Here is a 20,901-nt window from a genome sequence, read left to right as displayed (position 1 = left end):
TCACACTTTAATAATTTAACACTTATTTATTAATATTTTCAATCCTAATTTTTAAAACAGCAATCAGTTGAAACTGATTTCTAAGACTAAAAAGTACCAGTAAGGGCTGGCAAGATGGTGCAGTCGCTGAAGGTGCGTGCTCCAAGTAGGATAACTCAAGGTCAATCCCATCCCTAGACCTCAAAATGGAAGAGTGAACCAACCCCAGGAGGTTGTTCTCAGTCTACTCTGTCCATGTTCTCTTTATGTGAGCACTCATCCCACCCCAAATACACAAATGGAAAATAAAGAAACATAATGTAAAATGAAATAAAAGGAGTTTGGGGCACACCATGTTATCTTTGCCATTACAATAGTAACTATTTAAGGCCTTAATCTTTTTTGGTGAATGGATTTCTGGATGTGCTGCACTATCCTGTAGTATCATAAAAACTGATCTACATTCACCTTCAGTTCTAGGGCTCTTCTGGATCGATGTGGGCATGGCAGGATGAATTCAGAATGCAATGAAATTGCTAAGGTATAGAAATCAAAGCAATCTCTCTATAGCGAAAATAGGGGCCTGACCTAACCTGGTTACCTCTTAAAGTTCCTTTTCATCTCAAAGAGCGTGATGGACCAAGAAACTGACATTTTTGAAGACCAGCAGAGGGCTAAGCAATGTGGCACTAACGGTTTTGTTTCCCCTCCCCTACTCTCATTTGATTGAGCGATTTTATCTTTACTCATGAAGCATCTCACACGATGAACTTGTTTCTGATGAAAATAAATAAGTTTGCCCAAATTTGTGGGGATGGCCAGCGTTTGTACTGAATTTCCCGTCAGGCATATGGAAGCCAGAAATAGTCTGCTACATCACAAGACCTCCGGACAGGAAACTGTGATCTCCGTAATTTTTCTTAATTCAGTGATGATCTTTTTCAACAAGTTTATCCTAAACCTAGATAGGAAAGCATATCATAAAATTTATGGGTGTGACTTACCTGTTCTGTGATTGCTCTGGGGAGTCATTTGGATTTTTAAGAAAGCTATTGAGGTAGTTCGATTTTTAAAAGCCTGCCTTGCCACCCTTGGGAAGTTCTTGTCACCTTGATTCTCTCTGGACCACTGCCTGCTCATTCAGCATAAGAAGGCCATCACCATTTCCAGGCCTTCCCTGGTTAATTCAATGTCCCCCTCAGTCCTCCACTACTGAACTCATACGATTTTACATTTGGTTATGTGAGATTGTCCCCTTGACATAGCAGCAAATCTGTTGAAGACAAGTATGGAGTTTTTAAACCCTTTGTGCCCAATATAATGTGTCAAACTGCATAAAATGTGTTTCAGAGAACAACAGCAACAAAAAACACTCCACCACCCCCCCCCCAAAAATCCCTCAAAAACCAAAAGCATAGAGCCACTCAGAAATAGCTTAAGAAAGGCTTCAAATTTGTTTTATTCTGTCCTCTCCCTTCGGCGAATTAACTTCCTACTTCAACAAGTATGATAACACAATCAAAGTTTTACAAGTTCCAAGTTGAAGGCATCCTCTTGGACCACAGAACTCTAGAGAACTACACTTCCCGAAATGCCCCGAGCCTAATTGGTTTGCTGCCCGTTCTTGAAGGCAGGGTCTATCTGCCCATAGGCCAATGCAGTGAGGAGACTGTCCTGAAGGGGAGAAAGTAGCCAATCACAAGGCAAAGGGAGGTGCTTCTGAATTTGGTGCGGAACTAACAAAACCTGGTAGCGTTTGTGTTTTTGTTTTTTTCCTAGTCGGGGCGGGACTTAGTAAGCCTAAGATTGGCCTTTCGCTGCGACCCTTGAAAGCGCAGCTCTTCTAGCATTTCTCCCCTTCTGATTATCCGCGCCCACCACCTTCGCCTGTAGAAAGCCCTGGCCAGGATTCTTCTCTCCGCCCCCAGCACCAATTTCTCTCCACCGCACCAAACTTGAACCACTCCTCTGTCAGCACTCGGGGAGACACGCAGGAACACTGGCGACCTGAGCAAAAATTTCACCTCCCTCTCCTGTCCGATGATCAGAGAGGCTCCAGGGGGTTGTCGATTGACTAATTAAACTGGCAGGTAGATAGGACTTTGTAACAAGGAGTGGCGGGGAGTACTGGCTGCCACCCGCTCTGCCTGCCGAATGGATTCGGTCGGAGTGGTGGGTGACCAAGGTCGGGGCGTTGGAGTTCTTCCCCTTAGGGGGACCGATTTCGGTCTAGCCGCCACCCGCCACCCTCATTTTTACCTCCAGCAACACCTTCATGAAGGAGGCTGGGCTTCTCCCTTTGGGTGTCTCCTAGCTGTCATCTCGCCACTGACATAATCGTCGCCTGGATGCTCCCTTGCGAGCCCAGATACAAAGCCACCTGAAAGCACCCAGCGGGAGCTTGAGTGACAGGGCTGGAGGTGCGGGCCGGGGAGCCCGCGGGTCTGCCAGCTGCTGCCCGGGCCCTCGGCTGAGGATGATTTAAGCCGCGGGCCGGGGGCGGGGGCGGCGGCGCGCATGCGCACCGGGCAGCCCGCTCCGCGGAGGCCCAGCAGCCGCCACCGCCGCGGCCGGCGCTGGAACCGCGGCTCGCCGCCTGCTCGGCCGGGCGTTGGGGACCGGAGACCGAGGCTGCCGGGAGGTGACAGCGAGCGGCCGGGCGGCCTGGGAGAGAGCGGCGGGAGGCGCGAGGACCGGCTCAGGGTGTCCGGGCCATGCGGGCCGGGCGGCTGCGCTGAGCGGAGGCCGAGCCCGGGACGCGCCGAGTGACTGCGGGGCCGCGGGGCCATGGATGCGGCGGCGGCGGCAGCGGCGCGGGACGGCGGGAGCCCGGCCGCGACCAGGTGAGGAGGCGGCGTCCGGCGCCACTGCAGCCCGCGGCGGCCTCGGAGGAAGAGGACTCGCCGCCTCGCGCCCGTCGTCGCAGCCCTTCCTGTTGGGATTATCTCCTGCTCTCCGCTCCTTCGCACTCCGCGATCGAAGCCGCCAGCGGCTCGGACCCCTTCCCACCCGGTGCCTCCGCTACCCCGGGGGCCTCGAGGAGACAGACAGACCCCCCCTGGGCGGCGAGACCATGAGGAAATTCAACATCAGGAAGGTGCTGGACGGCCTGACCGCAGGCTCGTCCTCGGCCTCGCAACAGCAGCAGCAGCAGCAGCACCCGCCTGGGAACCGGGAGCCCGAGATCCAAGAGACGCTCCAGTCTGAACACTTCCAACTCTGCAAGGTGAAGGGAGCGCGCAGCCCCGCCGAGCTGTCTTGGGAAGATTGGGGTCGTTTGAGGGGGCCGCTGGGCAGTACCCGGGAGATTGAGGGCAGAGCGCGCCAATAGAGCTCAGAGCTCTAGGAAGGCGCCCCCCACCCCCCCTTGACAGACGTACCTTGCCGGGGGATTTTGGATAGAGATCCCCTACTTCTTTTAGTCCCTTTCATAAAAAGCAGTCATTTCAAGGCAACCCAAGCATACTCCCTTGTCTTTAATTCCCATCCAGCCTCTGGTAACAATGGTCTGGAAATACTTTTATATTCGCGCATATTTTATTTTCTTTCACTGACGTCGAAATTTTCCATCAGCGTGTGATGAATGTCGTTCGTGGGCAAGGCAAACCTGTTCAACCAGATCTTTTTTTTTTTTTTTTTTTTTTTTTTTTTTTTTTTTTTTTGCGCATCACTTTTTAGAATGCGGGCAAAGCGACTCACCACCTGAAGTCGCAGGATTCTTCAGCTTGTTTGGTTAAAAAGTTAGAGCAGAGGTTTTTTTTTTTTTTAATTATTATTATTTTTTGTCTGTGAATGGCACGATGATTGCCCCATGGTCCCGTATTCAGAAAGAATGATGCAGCGTATTAATTTCCAGCTGCTCAAAGAGAAAAGCACAGGAGCCTCCGTTTCCAGACCTCCTTTCCTGCTCATAGATAGCCTTTCGGTCCTTCCTATGTCGGGGGCTTACAAGCCTGCGCACATTTTTTGTTCTTATGGCCTAAAATTATTCCAGACTTAATAGAAAATTGCAAGATTATTTTTTGCACCCATTTCCATCGTTAGAATTGCTCGTGTTGTTTTTGAGATTGATGCCTCTGACTAAATCCTTCAGTAGTTTCGTTACAACTTTTTTCTTAGAAATCCCTCTCTTTAGCATTCAAATAAAGCTACGATTTGGGTGATTTCTCTTGAGATGCAACACGAATCTCCTTTTGCAAGGACTTCACAGAATTTTGAACCACTACAAACTTGAGCAACGTGGAGTCAAGCAGAATAGTGTCCGCTATTCATAGGAAATTGCCCTCTGTGGAGTTACTAGCATAGTAGCAAAGCAGGAATTTAAGTAGATTGGTTCTTCTGGCACTGTGATCCTTAGGATAGAGTCCACCCTCCAACCCTCAGCTCCCCCGTAAAGTGATAAGTTCCTATGTGTGCTTTGTGTAGTAGTTGGTTCCCAGTCTAATGCCCCTGTGGGCTGTTCTGTTTTCGGATTCTGCCTGCTGCCTTGGTTGCTGTGATGTCACTGCCCATCCCCAGACTGTTCGCCATGGATTCCCCTATCAGCCCTCAGCTCTGGCCTTTGATCCAGTACAGAAGATCCTGGCAGTAGGAACTCAGACTGGTGCTTTAAGGCTGTATCCTTTCTTTAATTAAAATAATAATAATAATAATAATAATAATAATAATAATAATAACAAAGACAAGGAAAGAAATGTTTTTGCTTGCTTGCTTTGTCATCCCCAGCCATTCAGTATTGCTCATTAATGCTGTGTTTCCTCTTTGGGTTTGTATCATAAGAACTCATGTGGTGCCGGCTTCCCCTTATGATAGCTATGTTTAGAGGGTATCCTGCTCTAAGGATAGCTCTGGGATCTCAGGGGTTCCTCGGCAGGAATGAAAACATCAGTCTCAAGTTCACTGTAGTGACTACTTTGTTTGTAATGACTCCAAGATCCTGAGGGGAATACACGTGTGCCTAGTGCCCAAAGATAAAGTTCAAGGACCAGAGACGGTGAGGGTGAGGGTAGAGCACTGTCAGCTTGTTAGATGTTGTACCCAGTGGTTGTTAAACTCAGCTGCCCATCACGCTCATGAATTAGATGCTGGATTTGAATTTGATTTGTTTTCCACATGCCCTCCCAGATAAAAAACATTAACTGGTGACAACTTATCAAATTAGTTTTCTATAAATAAGAAGGGCTAATATTTCTAGAGATTTCAGGGCACTCTTTTGTAAAATGCATAGATCGGAATGTACTGTGGTGATAGACTTTGTCTTTTGTTTTCTGTTTGTTATGTGTAGCAGAAGCTGTGAAATACATTAGCTTGTAGAAGAAGATTTTTCTTTTGATTATCTGTGAATTGTGTAGCTTTGGCATGGGGATTTTTCAGATTCTTTACGAGAATTTTTTTCAAGAGCATCTTTTTGGTATGAACAATGAGGACTTTCTTACTTCCTCTGTTATACTATTTAACTTCAAATAAAGTGTGTGATTGCTTTCACTCTGACATTTAAACATGCTTGACTAGCCCATTATTGAGATGCTGTGCTTGTAATAAACCAACAAGCCTCCGGTGACCTCACTGGACGTTATTATTGACAAAAAAAGGGGGGTTTTAGTGGGAGGGGCTGGGCTTATTCTGTTTACATTTCGGGGTTTTCAGCATTTGATTTAAACGTGAACCAGGAATTTCATTTATGAACTTTTAAAACATTTCAAAGGTGTCCTTTAAGACATCAGAATATGCCCCCCTTTAACTCTGAGGATGTTGTCTGGCGAGCCCGATGGGCTCTCAGGGAAGTGCACAGTGAACACAGGCAGTACAGGCCTGTCTCTAGTGGTAAAGGCTGAACTTGGTGCCTTCTGCAGTATGCACAGATCGCTCCTGGCCAGACGGCTAAACTGTTGAGACTAGAACATTCTCTGACTTCAATTGCTTAGATGTTTTTATTTTTACAAAGGCATTCTATTTTAATTTTGTAAAGATAAGCATAGTGAATTTTCTCAGTGTCCAGTGAAATTTGGTTTCAGGACCACAGGGTTCTGTTTGGAACTGTAATATTTTTCCCTCCAACAAAAGCATTCTGTTACGTGACTGAAGGAAAAAAAGAATTTAATCAGTTATTTTTAATTAAAACTTTTAAAATAATTAATTGATTTTTAAATTGTTTTTATTGAGCTATATATTTTTCTTTGCTCCCCTCTTTTCCTCCCCCTGCCCTTTAACCCTCTCCCATGGTCCCCATGCTCCCAATTTACTCAGGAGATCTTGTCTTTTCCTACTTCCCATGTAGATTAGATCCATGTATTCTTTTGATTTCCTTCTGAAAGAGTTCTTTTTTCCCCCCTATTTCTCTCTGTTTTCTCTGGCCTCAGCAGTTTTATTATATAACTTTTTAACAGCCTTTTGATATTTAATTATATGTGCCACCAGCAAAACCAGCAAAACTGACTTTGTAGAGCAGCTGCAGTTATTTGTCTTACAAGGACCTTAAACTCTAATTTGCATAATTAGCAAGTGGACCCAACAGAACGATTACCATGGCAGGCTGTGGTAATTGCTGGTTCAAAGGATCAGGCATCCAAAATGATCGCTCACAGGGGCATTTGGGCTTACATGTCTTCTTAGAGTCCAGTGTTAGTGAGCGAAAAGTGGAGCTCCGGTTCCAGGGACTCTGTCATTTTCTTCTAGACTCCTTGCTGTGTTTAGAATGAAATCCTGAGACCTGTTGACTGAGTCTCTTGGACTTTCCCTTTGAGAGCTTTGCTTCCACATTCTAGATTGGCAAGTTATCCTGCCTACCAGCAGAACATCTCCCCGCTACACCCCTTCCCCCCACCACACCCCTTCATTCATCTCTCTTTCCTCCTGTTAGGGATGGATGAGCCTAGAGATCTGTTTATCTTGGCTCTGATTTATAGAAAACAACAGAGACCTTTTAAAAAGTTCACCACGTATATTAATTAATTAGGTTTTTATTTTATTTTTGGAAACTAGGCAGATATCTAAATGTATGCATTCTAATTTTAGAACTCCGTATTGACTTACCATCCATATTTGTTTCAGGCCTGACTATTATGTTTGTTCTGGTTTCCTCTTTCTAACTGGTTTCTTCCAGTCCTTGTGTGCATTCCTATTTTAGACTTTTATTGTCTAGAATATGTTTTCCCAAAAAGGGAAGACGAATGTTTTAGGGAAGAAAAATACTTCTAAATAAAATATCCTTTGATTAATTATGTAGCAGAAAATAGATAATTTCTTAAGTGGAATTGGACCTGTTTGTTAATGGGATACCTTCATAAATGATGGCAGTGCAATCTGAGTTGACTGTCTCACATGGAGTTGAAAAGCAAAACAAATCCAAAAGACTGAGTAAACTATATCTGATAGCTAATGGTTACATTTAAAGGTAGTGATAATTGAATCTTTAATGAATAGCTAACCAATACTGAGGCAAAATATCTAATCTATTTATTGCATTAATGTACAACACATGATGAATGATACCATTTTGTTTCATCAACCTTCTTGGCCTCTGAAGAGGACATGAAGGTGCCTGCCATGCGTTTACTGATAATAAACAAGAAAACACAATTTTATGTAATACTGATATAGTTTGTCTTCCATTGTTTGCCACAGGGAAAGAAATAAAATTTGATTTTTATGAGTAATTTGGATGTTGGCTTTGGAAAGAGAAGCCACACTAAAGAATGGAGTCATTTTAGCTCACCGAGCTGCTGCCTCTGTGGGCTGGGGCACAAGTGCAATTGATCATTGCTTCACCTTAAGTTACCATGGCCTTGATCACATTTTAGCATAAAATTTTATCTGTAAACAATGGGGGGGGGTGTTTAAAGTTAGGGCATTTTATTGTGACTATTTAAAGGACTAAGGGAAACTAGAACTTCAGATTTACTGAATGAGTAGTAAGCGATGAAGCTACCAGACAACCTCCTTTATGATGCTCCTGACTTGTGCAGAGCTCGGGGTACTGGGCAGTCTGTTCTGATGAGGCGAAGTCTTCATTCGCAACGCACTGTTGGTACAGGGTTACAGAATGGTGTTTGTAAGGCTTAGCAAAGCCACAGACGTTGGACTGCAGACTGTGTGGGCGGAACTCTAGTTCTTGCCTTCTTTCTTTTCAATTTGTTTTTCTATGTTTTCTTAAACGATTTGTTCTTAATTTTTATGTGCATTGGTGTTTTGCCTCCTTGTGTGTCTGTGTGAGGATGTCAGATCCCCAGGAACTAGAGTTAGAGACAGTTGTGAGCTGCCATGTGAGTGCTGGGAACTGAACCTGGGTCCTCTGAAAGAGCAGTCAGTGCTCTTAAACATAGTGCCATCCCTCCAGCCCCATTCTTGCCTTTTTCAGCAAGGAATTAGTCTTTCTCTTTAAAATTAAGCATTCCTTCAAAGTCAGTTCTGTAGTTTCAGATTCCCATGTGTCTAGGCAAAAGAAATGAATGTATGGCCATTGTAGAGGCTTCTACAACCGGAACTAGTCAAATATTGCAATGAGGAACTTGTATAGAGATTCACTGTCTTCACAGAGTCAGACTCTAGATTAAGTCCCTAGCCCTTGATAACCGTTGCTGCACGTTGATAGTTGAGGGTGCGGAACAGCAGAGTGGAGAATCAGAAGCCTCCTGAGCGGGAATGCAGTAGCACGACCGTGCTGTAGGGAATGATAGTAGACTCAGGGACTGTTGGGGAGAGCTCCTGATTGGAATAATGATCCTAATTGCGTTGAGAGTAGAAACAGGCTAATTAGAGGGCTGGGAAGATAGCTGGGTTAGTAATGTGCTCGCTCTGCAAGCACAAGGACCCGTGTACAAGCCAGGAATAGTGCTGTGCACTTGGCATCCCAGTGCTGCGGAGGTAGCTGGGCAGCCTAGAAAAATGGGTGAACTTCAGGTTCTAGTAAGAGACACTGTCTCAAAAAAAAGGTAGACGCTTTTGAGGTTGGCCTAGAGGCTATGTGCATGTGCATACATGTGGATTGCACATACCACATAGCATGTACACACACACGCACACACACACACACACACACACACAGAGAGAGAGAGAGAGAGAGAAAGAGAGAGAGAGAGAGAGAGAGAGAGAGAGAGAGAGAGAGAGAATTGAATAATTGAATTTTAGCCTGGAGGTGTTTTTGCCCTCGAAGTCATTTAGGAACATTTGACAGGAAGAAAGTGTGGTTCATGTGTGTGTGTGTGTGTGTATGTTTGGTCAGGCAACAGCATAATGGATGAAAGAACAGAGCAGATGAAACTTCCTGGGTTACCATAATCACTCAGGTAGTAACATGGACCCCGGACAGATGTGGCAGAATGGGCACCGGGAAAGGGCTTGGCTGCTTTCTATGAAATCTCGGGGAGTGAGTCAGGTGAAAGTGCCCTGGAAATTACCGAACAGAGATGGATGAATGTTGAGTAGGAAATTATGTCACTTTCTGCTTTACTGCAGCGACGTTCGGAGAAGGCAGACTGGGGTGCTGATTTAGCATGAGAATCTGATACAGTTTTATGTTTGATATTGTGAATTTTATAGCTGAATATATAGAGTGATTAGTAGCAGTTTAGCTTTTGAGATCTGTTTAGTGTTTGTCAGTAGTTGGTAGCTGGTTGGACAGTTTAATTCTGTGATTTGTTCAGGACACTAGGAAAATTTAAAACTGGCTCTCACCTACTAAATGTCAGTGCCAGCTTTTTGGTCAGTATGACAACTCCAGGCACACGCTTCAGAAGTGTCTGGTTGTAAATCTTTGTCGTTAGTTAAAAAGGAGTCCGTTCCACCTCATGGGATTGCCAGGGTTCAGTACAAGCAAGCGTGCACAGCTGTTGGGGCTGCAGGGCTGCTTGTTGGATGTTCGGTGTGACTGCCATTGTTATGAGAGTTCTCTGCGGTGTGGATTCTCAGTCTGTTCAGTCGTGTGTTCCACAAATGCTGCATGAGGAGCAGCTCAGTGCCAGTCCTTGGAATGGTCCCCGTTTTGTCAGTTTTATAGCTGATACAGTCTTTGGAAAAAAAGTTCATGAAAGTGACTGGGTTTTGCTTTAATTTTGCCCTTTATTGTAGTGTTTTTATGTATATGGATGTTTACCTGCATGTGTCTGTGCGTATTTGCAGGCCTGGAGGCCAGGAGAGGCACACAGTTGGGAGCCACTGTGTAGGCTGGGAACTGAGCCCAAGTCTGGGCTAGCAGCTAGTGTTCCTAATCTGTGAGGCCATGTCTCCAGCCCAGTGTGCCTTTTAAATGGCTGCACTCTTCTCAACTGTGAGTTCGTAATGTTGTTATTGAGAAATAAATAGCATGTGTAGAAGTTCTGGTCGGGAATGGTGGTGGTGCACACCTTTAATGCCATCACTCCGGAGGCAGAGGCAAGTGGATCTCTGTGCGTTTTAGGTCAGCCTGGTCTACAGAGCTAGTTCCAGGACAGGCTCCAAAGCTACAGAGAAACCCTGCCTTGAAAAACCAAAGAAAAAGTATAGTACATATAGTACTTAACAAATTAATATGTAATGATTTTATACTTGTAAGATAGCATTAGAATGTTTTGGTTTCCTGCTAATGTTATTTTTCGTAACATAAGTATACTACTGAAAAAAAGACTTGGGAAAGGCTTTTGGTTTGAAATAATTAAATAATAAACTAGTTGAAATAAACTAGTGAAATAAACTAGTTGATACGTAGCCACCCTTTCACCTGTCCCCCTTTTAGGGGTTGTGTCTGTTTCGAAGTGAGCTCTTGTGTTTGGAAATGGAGCAGTGGAGAAGCAAGCAACTCAGTACACATTCACATCTCAGTCTGTTCGCTGCTAAGAGCACTTTGCTTAAAGGGAAGAGTGAGCCCCATGTTAACTGCAAAACAAGGTTCTCAGCTCACTTAATAAAAAAGAAGTGCGGAAACACACACACTGGAAACAGATTTGCAGTGTGTGTGTGTGTGTGTGTGTGTGTGTACGATGAAAAATAAAACATGAAAGTATCTTGACTTGAAAAAATCATGTTACATATGGGAAAATCAACTCTGTGCTTTATAAACCTATTTTGCTTTAAGTAAAATGGCATAGTTTCTGATACTGTTTCCTGTTTGAGTTTTTGTGTAATTCTATCTAAAATTACTATTGCTCTTCTAAAGGAGTGAAGTAAATCCTAGAAGAATTACCTCATTATTAGATTAGTGTTCAGAATTAGGTGAATTGAAATCTTGATGTGTTTGTTCCATTTTCTGTGAGTCAGGTTTTGAAGAGTCCTTCTAGCTATGCGATGCTGTGGTCTCTTACTCCATGGAAGGCCTTGTGGTTCTTTGGACTGTTTGCCTGGAGGGATCAGATTAACTGTTGTGAGTGCCTGTCACACTGGATGAAGTATTTGCCACCGTCCTCTTGTGGCCTGTTTTGTTTTGTGTCCCCTGAATGCATTCATAACCCTTCAATAGATGCATAAGTGTTTGCCAAAGAGATCAGGAAGGTGCGTGCAAGTCAACGCAGCATTCATGCTGCATCCTGACTGGCGGATCTGCTGGACATTTTTAGTAACATTTAGTAAAGCTTGCCTTTCTTTTTTGGGTGTTAATGATTGTGATATAAGTATAGTTTAAAAACAGTTCCTAATTACATATGGTTTACCCCATTTTTTTCTTTCTTTTGAGGCAGTCTCACCATGTAACTCCCTGTGTAGGGTGGCCTAGAACTCAAAGACCTGCCTGCCTCTGCTTTCGAGTGCTGGGATTAAAGGTGTGGACTACAGGCCCAGTGGTTTTACTGTTTAGTATGGAGACTGTCTTTCTTGAATTGATGGTATGGAATTGGTTATAAATTTGATAACAATAGAGTAACTTGGAAAGCTAATTTCTTTTACTACAATTGTGTGTGTGACTGACCTATAGGATAGAGTACCATTGAATAGAAGGTAATTTAAGGATTACCCAAAGCCTGGGATGTGGCTCCCAGAGCAGGCTGGCCTAGTGCGCACAAAGCTCTGGCTTCGAACCCCAGCACCACTGCAGCACCACCAACACACACCCCTGCTAAAAGTTTCTGCACATCCTTGTGCTCAGGCTGAATCTGACCTCCCCCGCTCCCTGCCATAGCACCCTCTTGAATAAAGTCTGCTCCTTGCCTTTAACCAGCGTAAAGTTTTTATTTTGTTGCACCTGTTACTTGTTCTCTTGTTGTTGCTCGGTTACTTGCACTAGGGGAACTCTCACACTTCTCTCTCTGTGTAAAAAAGAAGATAATCTTTGGTGGTTGTGCAACTAATTAATGTAATACAGTGAAAGACACACATTATTTACGAAAGGACAGTTTGTTATGAGGCCTTTGGTATTGATTTTTTTTTTTTTTTACAGTGCCTTAATAAGCATTCTCTGAGCTGACTGGCATTTAGCACCCTCAGAATACATGTTCTTAGCCTTGTGGGATTGCTGGGTAAGGGACTAGTTTTGGTTTAACCTGTACATTTCACCATATACTGACTTTTGGATTTGAACTGTAGCACAAATAATTAAAACCCAGAGACAGAAATTGAGCAGGAAAAAGGGCAAAGTAGGAATATCTGCATATGTTTTCATTTTAATATTTGTGGAGAAGTTAGATCCGTGACAGTCATCTAGTTTCAGATTTAGTAATTCTAATTGCTCTAAATTTTAGTTTTCCTTGTTTTCGTTCAAAGAAATTGTGATACTAATTTTGTTTATCACGCATCCTTTTTTCCTCCTGGTTATGGGTGGAAAGGAAGTTTAAGAGATGCTTGGATCTGGGAACACGATTGTTAACATTGGTTACTGCTCATTGTTCCACAGCAGGCATCATGTTTATGTTCAGCGAGTCCTTAACCCAGAGCATTCTCTTCATTGCTGAAATAATTCTTATGTTTAAAGTTTAGAGTCATGATCACATATGTATGTGTGTGTGTGTGTGTGTGTGTATACATATATACATATATATATATAAAACATATATATTTTTTCACTTGATTATATGCTACCTGTAGGCAACCTTTTATCAACATTAAAATTTAAGTTTTTGCATTTCAGTCTTTAAATATGTATATTGCATGCCTAAAACGTTATTAGTGTTAATGTATATGAGAAGTTGTGGCATAATCCAAATTACAGCATATTAACAAAATCAGTTCGTATCCTGATATTCTTTGGAGCCAATAAGGTATACAGTATTCACTGTAAAGTTGACCAAATCAAGTGGGGAACTCTCCTCAATCAGCTCAATATATTTTCTGGTTATTATTAAGTATGTGTATATGCACTTGTACACACGTAGTAAAAGTAATATCTTTCTCAACTTCAGGAGCCAGCAGCAGTTGCTGTAGAGGGCTAACTAGTAAGTTTTTTTTTTTTTTTTTTTTTTTTATTATCAGGGAGTGGACAATATGGTCTTTGTAATAAATATTAGCTCTTCCTGCATGCAACACAAAATGTGCCATAGTCAGTATGTAAAGGGATGAGTATGCTTCAATAAAACTTTGCTTCCAAAATCAGGCAGCAGGCAGTAGATTTTGCAATGGTTTGACTGATCAGTATACCTTATTTCTAATATATATATGTGGAAGGATTTGTATGTAAGACTTACTGCTGACATTTTATATTAAACTATAGAAGTTTTACCATTACACCAGTTGAAATGAAAACTTTTAGTGATTAATAAACTGTTTTTAAAAAGTATAAGTAAATTCCTAACTATATTTAGTATTTGCAGAAGTGCTTTTCAAACATAAGGAAGGTCTTTATAATTTTCCATTGAATTATAATTAGTATAATAATAAAGCTATTTCCTCAGCTGTCCTTAGAGAGCAGCTCTGCCTTCAGTTGCATCTTCATAGCAGACAACCTGCCTTTTACCTCTCTTTTGTAGTTAAAAGATATTTGAGTTTATAGCACTCGGGGAGTTAATCTTTTCATTCCTACAATAAACATAGATGTATATATTTTTAGCTTTAAAGGTAAAAAGAATGAAAGCATCCAACTAAAATATGATTCCTCAGATGTGTTCAAACTTTTATTAGAAATGCCTTTCACTTGTGAAAAAAATAACCTGAAAAATGAATACATATTGAAAAGCAAAACTCACTCATAGACTCCTAGAAGCAAATTCAGGCACTTTGTCATTTCTTGAGAATCAAGTATGGCCCATAAACTAGCAGCTAAGTTGTAGTTACTTTTTAAGAGAGTGTTGTAAAGATGCTCTCTGCATAATTTTCCAATAGCAAATATAGATGTAAAAGCAGAAAATCACAAGTTCTACTTGCTTCCAGTTTTCCAAATAGTATTAATCCTTCTTGAAGGGTGTGTTTCGTATGCATTGAAAATATGGCAACATTCTGAGTGTATTTATTTATGTTTCTTTGTGGTAAGTATTTTTTTGTTGTTGTTGTTTTTATTTTTTGAGACAGGGCTTCTCAGTAGCTTTGGAGCCTGTCCTGGAACTTCTGTAGACCAGGTTGGCCATGAATTCACAGAGATCTGTCTGTCTCCGCCACCCATGTGCTGGAATTAAAGGCATGTGCCACCACTGCCTGGCTTGTGGTAATTTTTAATCCATAGTATTCTATGGTAAGTGATATTATTTCACAATGGAGAGAATGAAAGCTTTTAAATAAGTAACTAGTCATTTTGATTTATATTCTTCATTTGCAAAATGAGGTTTGCGCAAAACATGATATCAACTGCAAAGTAGAACCAGTCTTAGAACTTCTGTGGTCATTATCAAATAATTTTTCCCTACTAGAGTAATTTTCGTATAGCTTTTGATCCTGTTTCCCTTTTGAATAAGTGTCAGCTGGGACATTTGAAGCGTTTGCTGTGAGACCGTCTATTGAAGAGTGATTAATCCTGCTCTATAAAAGAGCATATCTCCCCTAAGAGCAGTGCCTCTGTTTTTGTCACTAGAATCCTTGCCAAGAGAACCGACATTTGGTGGCATCAGCTACTGCAGTTCTTTCTGCTAATGGGCTTTACTTTGTACATGTATTTTTTTTTTTCTGTCTTTTGAAAAGAAGATGAAGAAAACATGTTGAAATGTATTTCTCCATGTATTAATTCTATGGGCTACATTATCCATAATATGTTGTATTTTTCTGGTAAAATTAACTTTGTTTTTTTTGTTGTTGTGTTTTGTGATTCTAGCTAACCTGAAATTCATAATGTAGACCAGGCTAGTCTCACAAAGATTCACTTGCCTCTGCCTCCCAAATCCTGGGATTAAAAGTACACATTATCACACAAGGCCCACTTTAGTATTCTTAGAAAAACAAACAGAGTCTCTAGATAGTTGAGAGGAAAATAGATGGCTTTGGCTTATGTGTGAGAATTAGCATTCCTTGTTCCTTTAACCTAGACTACTGCTGTGTATGAGTACATTTCATAGTAGACTGAATAAGTAGTTCATTTAAAAATACCAAAGTGCACCAAAAGCTGTTCTGAAATAGTGTCTATGCAGTAATGCAGATAATCTTACCTCCAAAATAGTAACTATGAATGAACATATTTAACCATTCTGTTTCATTTATGAATAAAAAAATTCTTCACTAAAAGTAACCAGAGGTTCATTTCCACAGTTAATGGGCACTCCTACCTGGTAATATAGCAGAGCCGCCATCCCTTACTGCACTTGACCATTACCAGAAGGCTCAGAAATGGTTACAGCTACTTTACAGTTTCAGTGCTGGTTTCATTTCGGTTAAGAGAGAGCAGTTGAGTCAATTCAAATACTATGTGACATATATAGTAGAATGTCAATGCTTATTAAGATAAGAAGGTTTGGCATTGCTACCTCTACTGTTGATGTTGTTTAGAGCAGTCAGGTTCTCACATTTGTAGCCCAGGCTGGCCTGGAACTGCTGACAGCCCTACCTCAGCTTCCTGATAGCCTGTGTGAGTCACCATGCTACGTCAAGGGACTTGTGTATCTGTCATAGTTATTTTTAGCATTTTTTTAAACTTCAGAAATAAGATATAGTAAATTTCACTTAAATGACAAATTAATAAAATGTTAGACTCATGAAATCAGCAGTAAAAAAATAAGCCTCTTCTCTCTATATCATTGTGAGACTGTCTTTTACTTAATACATTAATTTTTAAAGATACTGAAGATTTCCCATATATTCTCTGCTCATGTCTGTAATGGCAGCTGTCCCACCAGAATGCTGCCTTTGTCACACTGGTGGATGTATCATAGACAGCTTCTTTCCACACAGCCTGCAGAGCTTTAAGTGGAGTTTCTTCTTGGCGAGGTGCAGGGTTATATAAATCAGTGATGGTGCACATGCACTATTGTGTATGGAGAGAGTTTAGTGCTCTTTGTGTCTGCTGCTCTGCCTATCCATTCCTTCCTTTCGCAGCCTCTGGCAGCCTCTGGTCTTCTTGGTCTTTATACTTTTGCCATTTCTAGAAAGTCATATAATGGATCACAAATCATGAATTGCTTTCATTTTGGTTACTTTCACTTAATAACATCTTTACGTTTCTGGTCATGTCTTCCATTGGAGCATCTAATAACCCATTGTCTAGATATACCACGGTGACCATCCAGTCATGAGGCTTCCGGACATCTGCAGGGCATTTTTAGTAAAGTGTTGTTCAGGATGTAACTTTTTTTTTCTATTTATATACATCTGTTTTCACTCCCTCTTTCTCATCCCTTGATCTGTGTATTGTTTACCAGTACTACACCATTGTGATTACTATAGCTTTGTAGTAACTCCTGAAGTTTGAAAATGGCAAACCTCCTGTGATATAATTTTAGACATTCTTACTTCTCCACATAAACCTTAGGATGGTTTTGTTAATATATACAAAATAGTTCAGAGGGGGGATTACATTGAATCTTTAGGTCAATCACAAAAGCTGATTTCTTAATATTGCTTACTAATTTTTTTTCTTTTTTGTTACTGACTTTTATTGGGCTCTACATTTTTCTCTGTTCTCTTCCCTGCCACTCCCCTCCCCTTTAACCCTCCCCCAAGGTTCCCATGCTCCCAATCTACTCAGGAGATCTTGTCTTTTTTTTCACTTCCCATGTAGATTAGATCTATGTATGTCTCTCTTAGGGTCCTCATTGTTGTCTAAGTTCTCTGGGATTGTGATTTGTGGACTGGTTTTCTTTGCTTAATGTTTAAAAACCACTTATGAGTGAGTACATGTGATAATTGTCTTTCTGTGTTTGGGTTACCTGACTCAAAATGATGATTTCTAGCTTCATCCATTTTCCTGCAAAATTAATGATGTCATTATTTTTTCTGCTGTGTAGTACTTTATCATGTAAATGTACCACATTTTCCTTATCCATTCTTCAGTCGAGGGGCATTTAGGTTGTTTCCAGTTTCTGGCTATGACAAACAATGCTGCTATGAACATAGTCTTGTGGCACGATTGAGCATCCTTTGGATATATACCCAACAGTGGTATTACTAGGTCTTGAGGAAGGTTGTTTCCTAATTTTCTGAGAAATCGCCACACTGACATCCAAAGGGGTTGTACCAACTTGCATTTCCACCAGCATTGCAGAAGTGTTCCCTTTACCCCACAACCTCTCCAGCATAAGTTGTCATCAGTGTTTTTGACCTTGGCCACAGGTGTAAGATGGAATCTCAGAGTTGCTTTGATTTGCATTTCTCTGATGACTGAGGATGTTGAACATTTCCTTAAGTGTCTTTCAGCCATTTTAGATTCCTCTGTTGAGAGTTCTCTGTTTAGGTCTGTACTCCATTTTTTTTTTATTGGATTATATGTTCTTTTGGTGACCAATTTCTTGAGTTCTTTGCATATTTTGGAGATCAGAGCTCTATCTGATGTGAGGTTAGTGAAGATCTTTTTCCATTCTGTAGGCTGTCGTTTTGTCTTGTTGACCTTTGCTTTACAGAAGCTTTTCAGTTTCAGGAGGTCTCATTTATTACTTGTTTCTCTCAGTGTCTGTGATTTTGGGGTTATATTTAGGAAGTGGTCTCCTGTGTCAATGCGTTCAAGTATACTTCCCACTTTCTCTTCTATAAGGTTCAGTGTGGTTGACTTTATGTTGAGGCCTTTGATCCATTTGGACTTGAGTTTTGTGCACGGTTGTAACATAAGTGGTCCTGTTTGTTGGGGTTTCTGTCCCACCTGGTACCCCACAACTGTTTAGCCACAAAGAAAATCACACATAGGTCTCCATAAATTATAAGCTGATTGGCCCATTAGCTCTAGCCTCTCACTGGCTAACTCTCACATCTTGATTAACACATTTTTCTGATCTATGTTAGCCATGTGGCTCAGTACCTTTTTTCAGTGGGGCAGATCACATCCTGCTGCTTCGGTGGTCTGGGCAGGAGGGGAGGAATCAACTTCCTCCTTCCCAGAATTCTCCTGTTCTCATTACATCATTTCTACTTCCTGTCTGGTTTTCCCACCTATATTTTCCTGCCTGGCGAATCAGCATTTATTTAAAGTATGATTGACAGAATACAGACAATTCTCCCACACCACACAGTGATAGATATTGGTCTATTTTCATTCTTCTACATGTTGATATCCAGTTATGCCAGCACCACTTGTTAAATATGCTTTTTTTTTCCCATTTGATATATTTTGCTTCTTTGTCAAAAATCAGGTGTTCAAAGGTGTGTGGATTAATATCAGGGTCTTCGATTCGGTTCCATTGGCCCGCCTGTCTGTTCTTATGCCAATCCCAGCTGTTTTCAGTATTGTAGCTCTGTAGTAGAGTTTGAAGTCAGAAATTGTGATGCCTCCAGAAATTCTTTTATTGTACAGGATTGTTTTGGCTATCCTGGGTTTTTTGATTTTCCAAATGAAGTTGAGTATTGTTCTTTCAAGGTCTGTGAAGAATTTTGCTGAGATTTTGATGGACATTGCATTGAATCAGTAGATTGCTTTTGGTAAGATTGCTGTTTTTACTATGTTAATTCTACCTACCCATGAGCATGGGAGAGCTTTCCACTTTCTGGTGTCTTCTTCAATTTCTTTCTTCAAAGATTTAAAGTTCTTGTCATACAAGTCTTCCACTTGCTTTGTTAGAGTTACTACAAGATATTTTATGCTATTTGTGGCTGTTGTGTAGGGTGTTGTTCTCTGATTTCTTTCCCTGCCCTTTTATCATCTCTGTACAGGAGGGTTACTGATTTCTTTTTGGGGGTTAATCTTGTATTCTGCTATTTTACTGAAAGTGTTTATTAGTTGTAGAAGTTCCTTGGTAGAATTTTTGGGGTCACCTATGTAAACTATCATATCATCAGCAAATAGTGAGAGTTTGACTTTTTTTTCCGATTTGTATCCCCTTGATCTCCTTTTAGTATCTTATTACTCTGGCTAAGACCTCAAGAACTATATTGAATAGATGTGGAAGAGAGTGGACAACCTTGTCTTGTTCCTGATTTCAGTGGGATCACTGGGAGTTTCTCTCCATTTAGTTTGATATTGGCTGTTGGCTTGCAGTATATTGCCTTTATTATGTTTAGGTATGTTTCTTGTATCCCTGCTCTCTGCAAGACCTTTATCATGAAGGGATGATGTATTTTGTTGAAAGCTTTTTTGGCACCTAATGAGATGATCATGTGGTTTTTATTTTTCAGTTTGTTTATATGGTAGATTATGTTGACAGATTTTCTGCTTATAATAAGAAATAGAAACAGTCATCAAAAGTTTCCCAACCAAAAAAAAAAAAGCCCAGGACCAGATGGTTTCAGCTCAGAATTCTACAAGGTTTTCAAAGAACTAATACCAATACTCCTCAAATTATTCCACACAATAGAAACAGAAGGAACATTGCCAAACTCTTTTTATGAGGCTACAATTACCCTGATACCCAAATCACAGAAAGACATTACTAAGAAAGAGAATTACAGACCAATCTCACTCATGAACATTGATGCAAAAATACTAAATAAAATACTGGCAAATCAAATCCAAGAACACATCAGAACCATCATCCACCATGATCAAGTTGGCTTCATCCCAGAGGTGCAGGGATGGTTCAACATACGAAAATGTGGAATGTTTCTTCATTGACTTAATTCTACTTAAATTCTTTGAGGAGAATTTTGTAGTTTTCCTCATATAGATTTTATACATTTTAAGTATCTAATTCATTTTTGGTGTGTGTGTGTGTGTGTGCACGCACGCACGCACACGTGAGTAACATTTGTCTTTCATTTGAAATTTCCCTTGTTAGAATGCAAAGGAAAGTGCCCCATAGCTTTGCACTGATCACGTGTTAACAGCCACTTGCTTCTCTCCGAGTGGTTATTCAAGTTATCATGTCACCTGCCGAGTGTATTCCTCCTTCTGTGTTTTCTTACTATCAGCAAGGATTTCTGGGGCAGTGATTCTGGGGTGATGAGAGTGAATGTAAGCTCCCAGAATATCGTCCACCTTTGCAGTAGCCTGTGCTATGTGAGTCTGAGAAGAATGAGCAATCTGTTGTTCCTGGGTGAAGTAGCCTATAAATATTGATTAGTATTGTTTGATCTGTTTAATTGTGTGTAGGGTTGTGGGGTGTAGGCCAGAAGTCAATGCTAAGTGTTGCTGTTGACCTGATTTTTAAAGACAGGGTGTCTCACTGAGTTCTGAGTTTATCCATTTGGCAGGACGCCCTGGCTCAGACTGCAGGGATCTGGCTGTCTCTACCTCTGTTGTGCTGGGTTTCTTTGACTTCAGAACTGGGACACCAGGAGTACTTTACTCACTGAGATATCTCCCACTCCTGCAAGGTCTGTTTCTGATGGAAATGTGTTGTAGGTCTCCAGTTGTTATATGTAGTCAGTTCACTTCTGGTCTTTACAATTCTTACAGTTTTTATTGCAAATTTTTTTTTACTATGTTGTTAATTATACTCTACATACTATTGTTACTATTGTTAATGAAGAACTGGCTTCGTTACCTTGTTTAAGGTCCATTTTAATCCCTCTGAATTCTTCTATGTCTGA

The 20,901-nt window shown here is 41.2% G+C and overlaps 1 protein-coding gene across 5 annotated transcripts in view; it reads left to right on the top strand.

The window, feature by feature from the left end:
• The first annotated feature begins 2,542 nt into the window (after positions 1–2,542).
• Positions 2,543–20,901, top strand: part of Stxbp5 (syntaxin binding protein 5) — a 151,477-nt gene continuing 133,118 nt past the window's right edge. For 3 of the 5 annotated variants that reach the window (XM_057763275.1, XM_057763272.1, XM_057763274.1), the window contains exons 1-2: positions 2,544–3,205; positions 4,498–4,595. In XM_057763275.1, coding sequence (XP_057619258.1) covers positions 2,771–3,205; positions 4,498–4,595 — 533 coding nt within the window. In that variant the 5' untranslated portion in view covers positions 2,544–2,770. Of the gene's footprint in view, positions 3,206–4,497; positions 4,596–20,901 lie in introns of all 5 variants that reach the window. The other 2 variants (XM_057763270.1, XM_057763271.1) reach the window with 2 other exon arrangements.

Source organism: Chionomys nivalis, chromosome 2 (assembly GCF_950005125.1).
Source record: "Chionomys nivalis chromosome 2, mChiNiv1.1, whole genome shotgun sequence".
Classification (NCBI taxonomy): Eukaryota; Metazoa; Chordata; class Mammalia; order Rodentia; family Cricetidae; genus Chionomys; species Chionomys nivalis.
The sequence above is the reverse complement of the archived record's forward strand: the minus strand, read 5'-3'. Positions and strand labels throughout refer to the sequence as shown.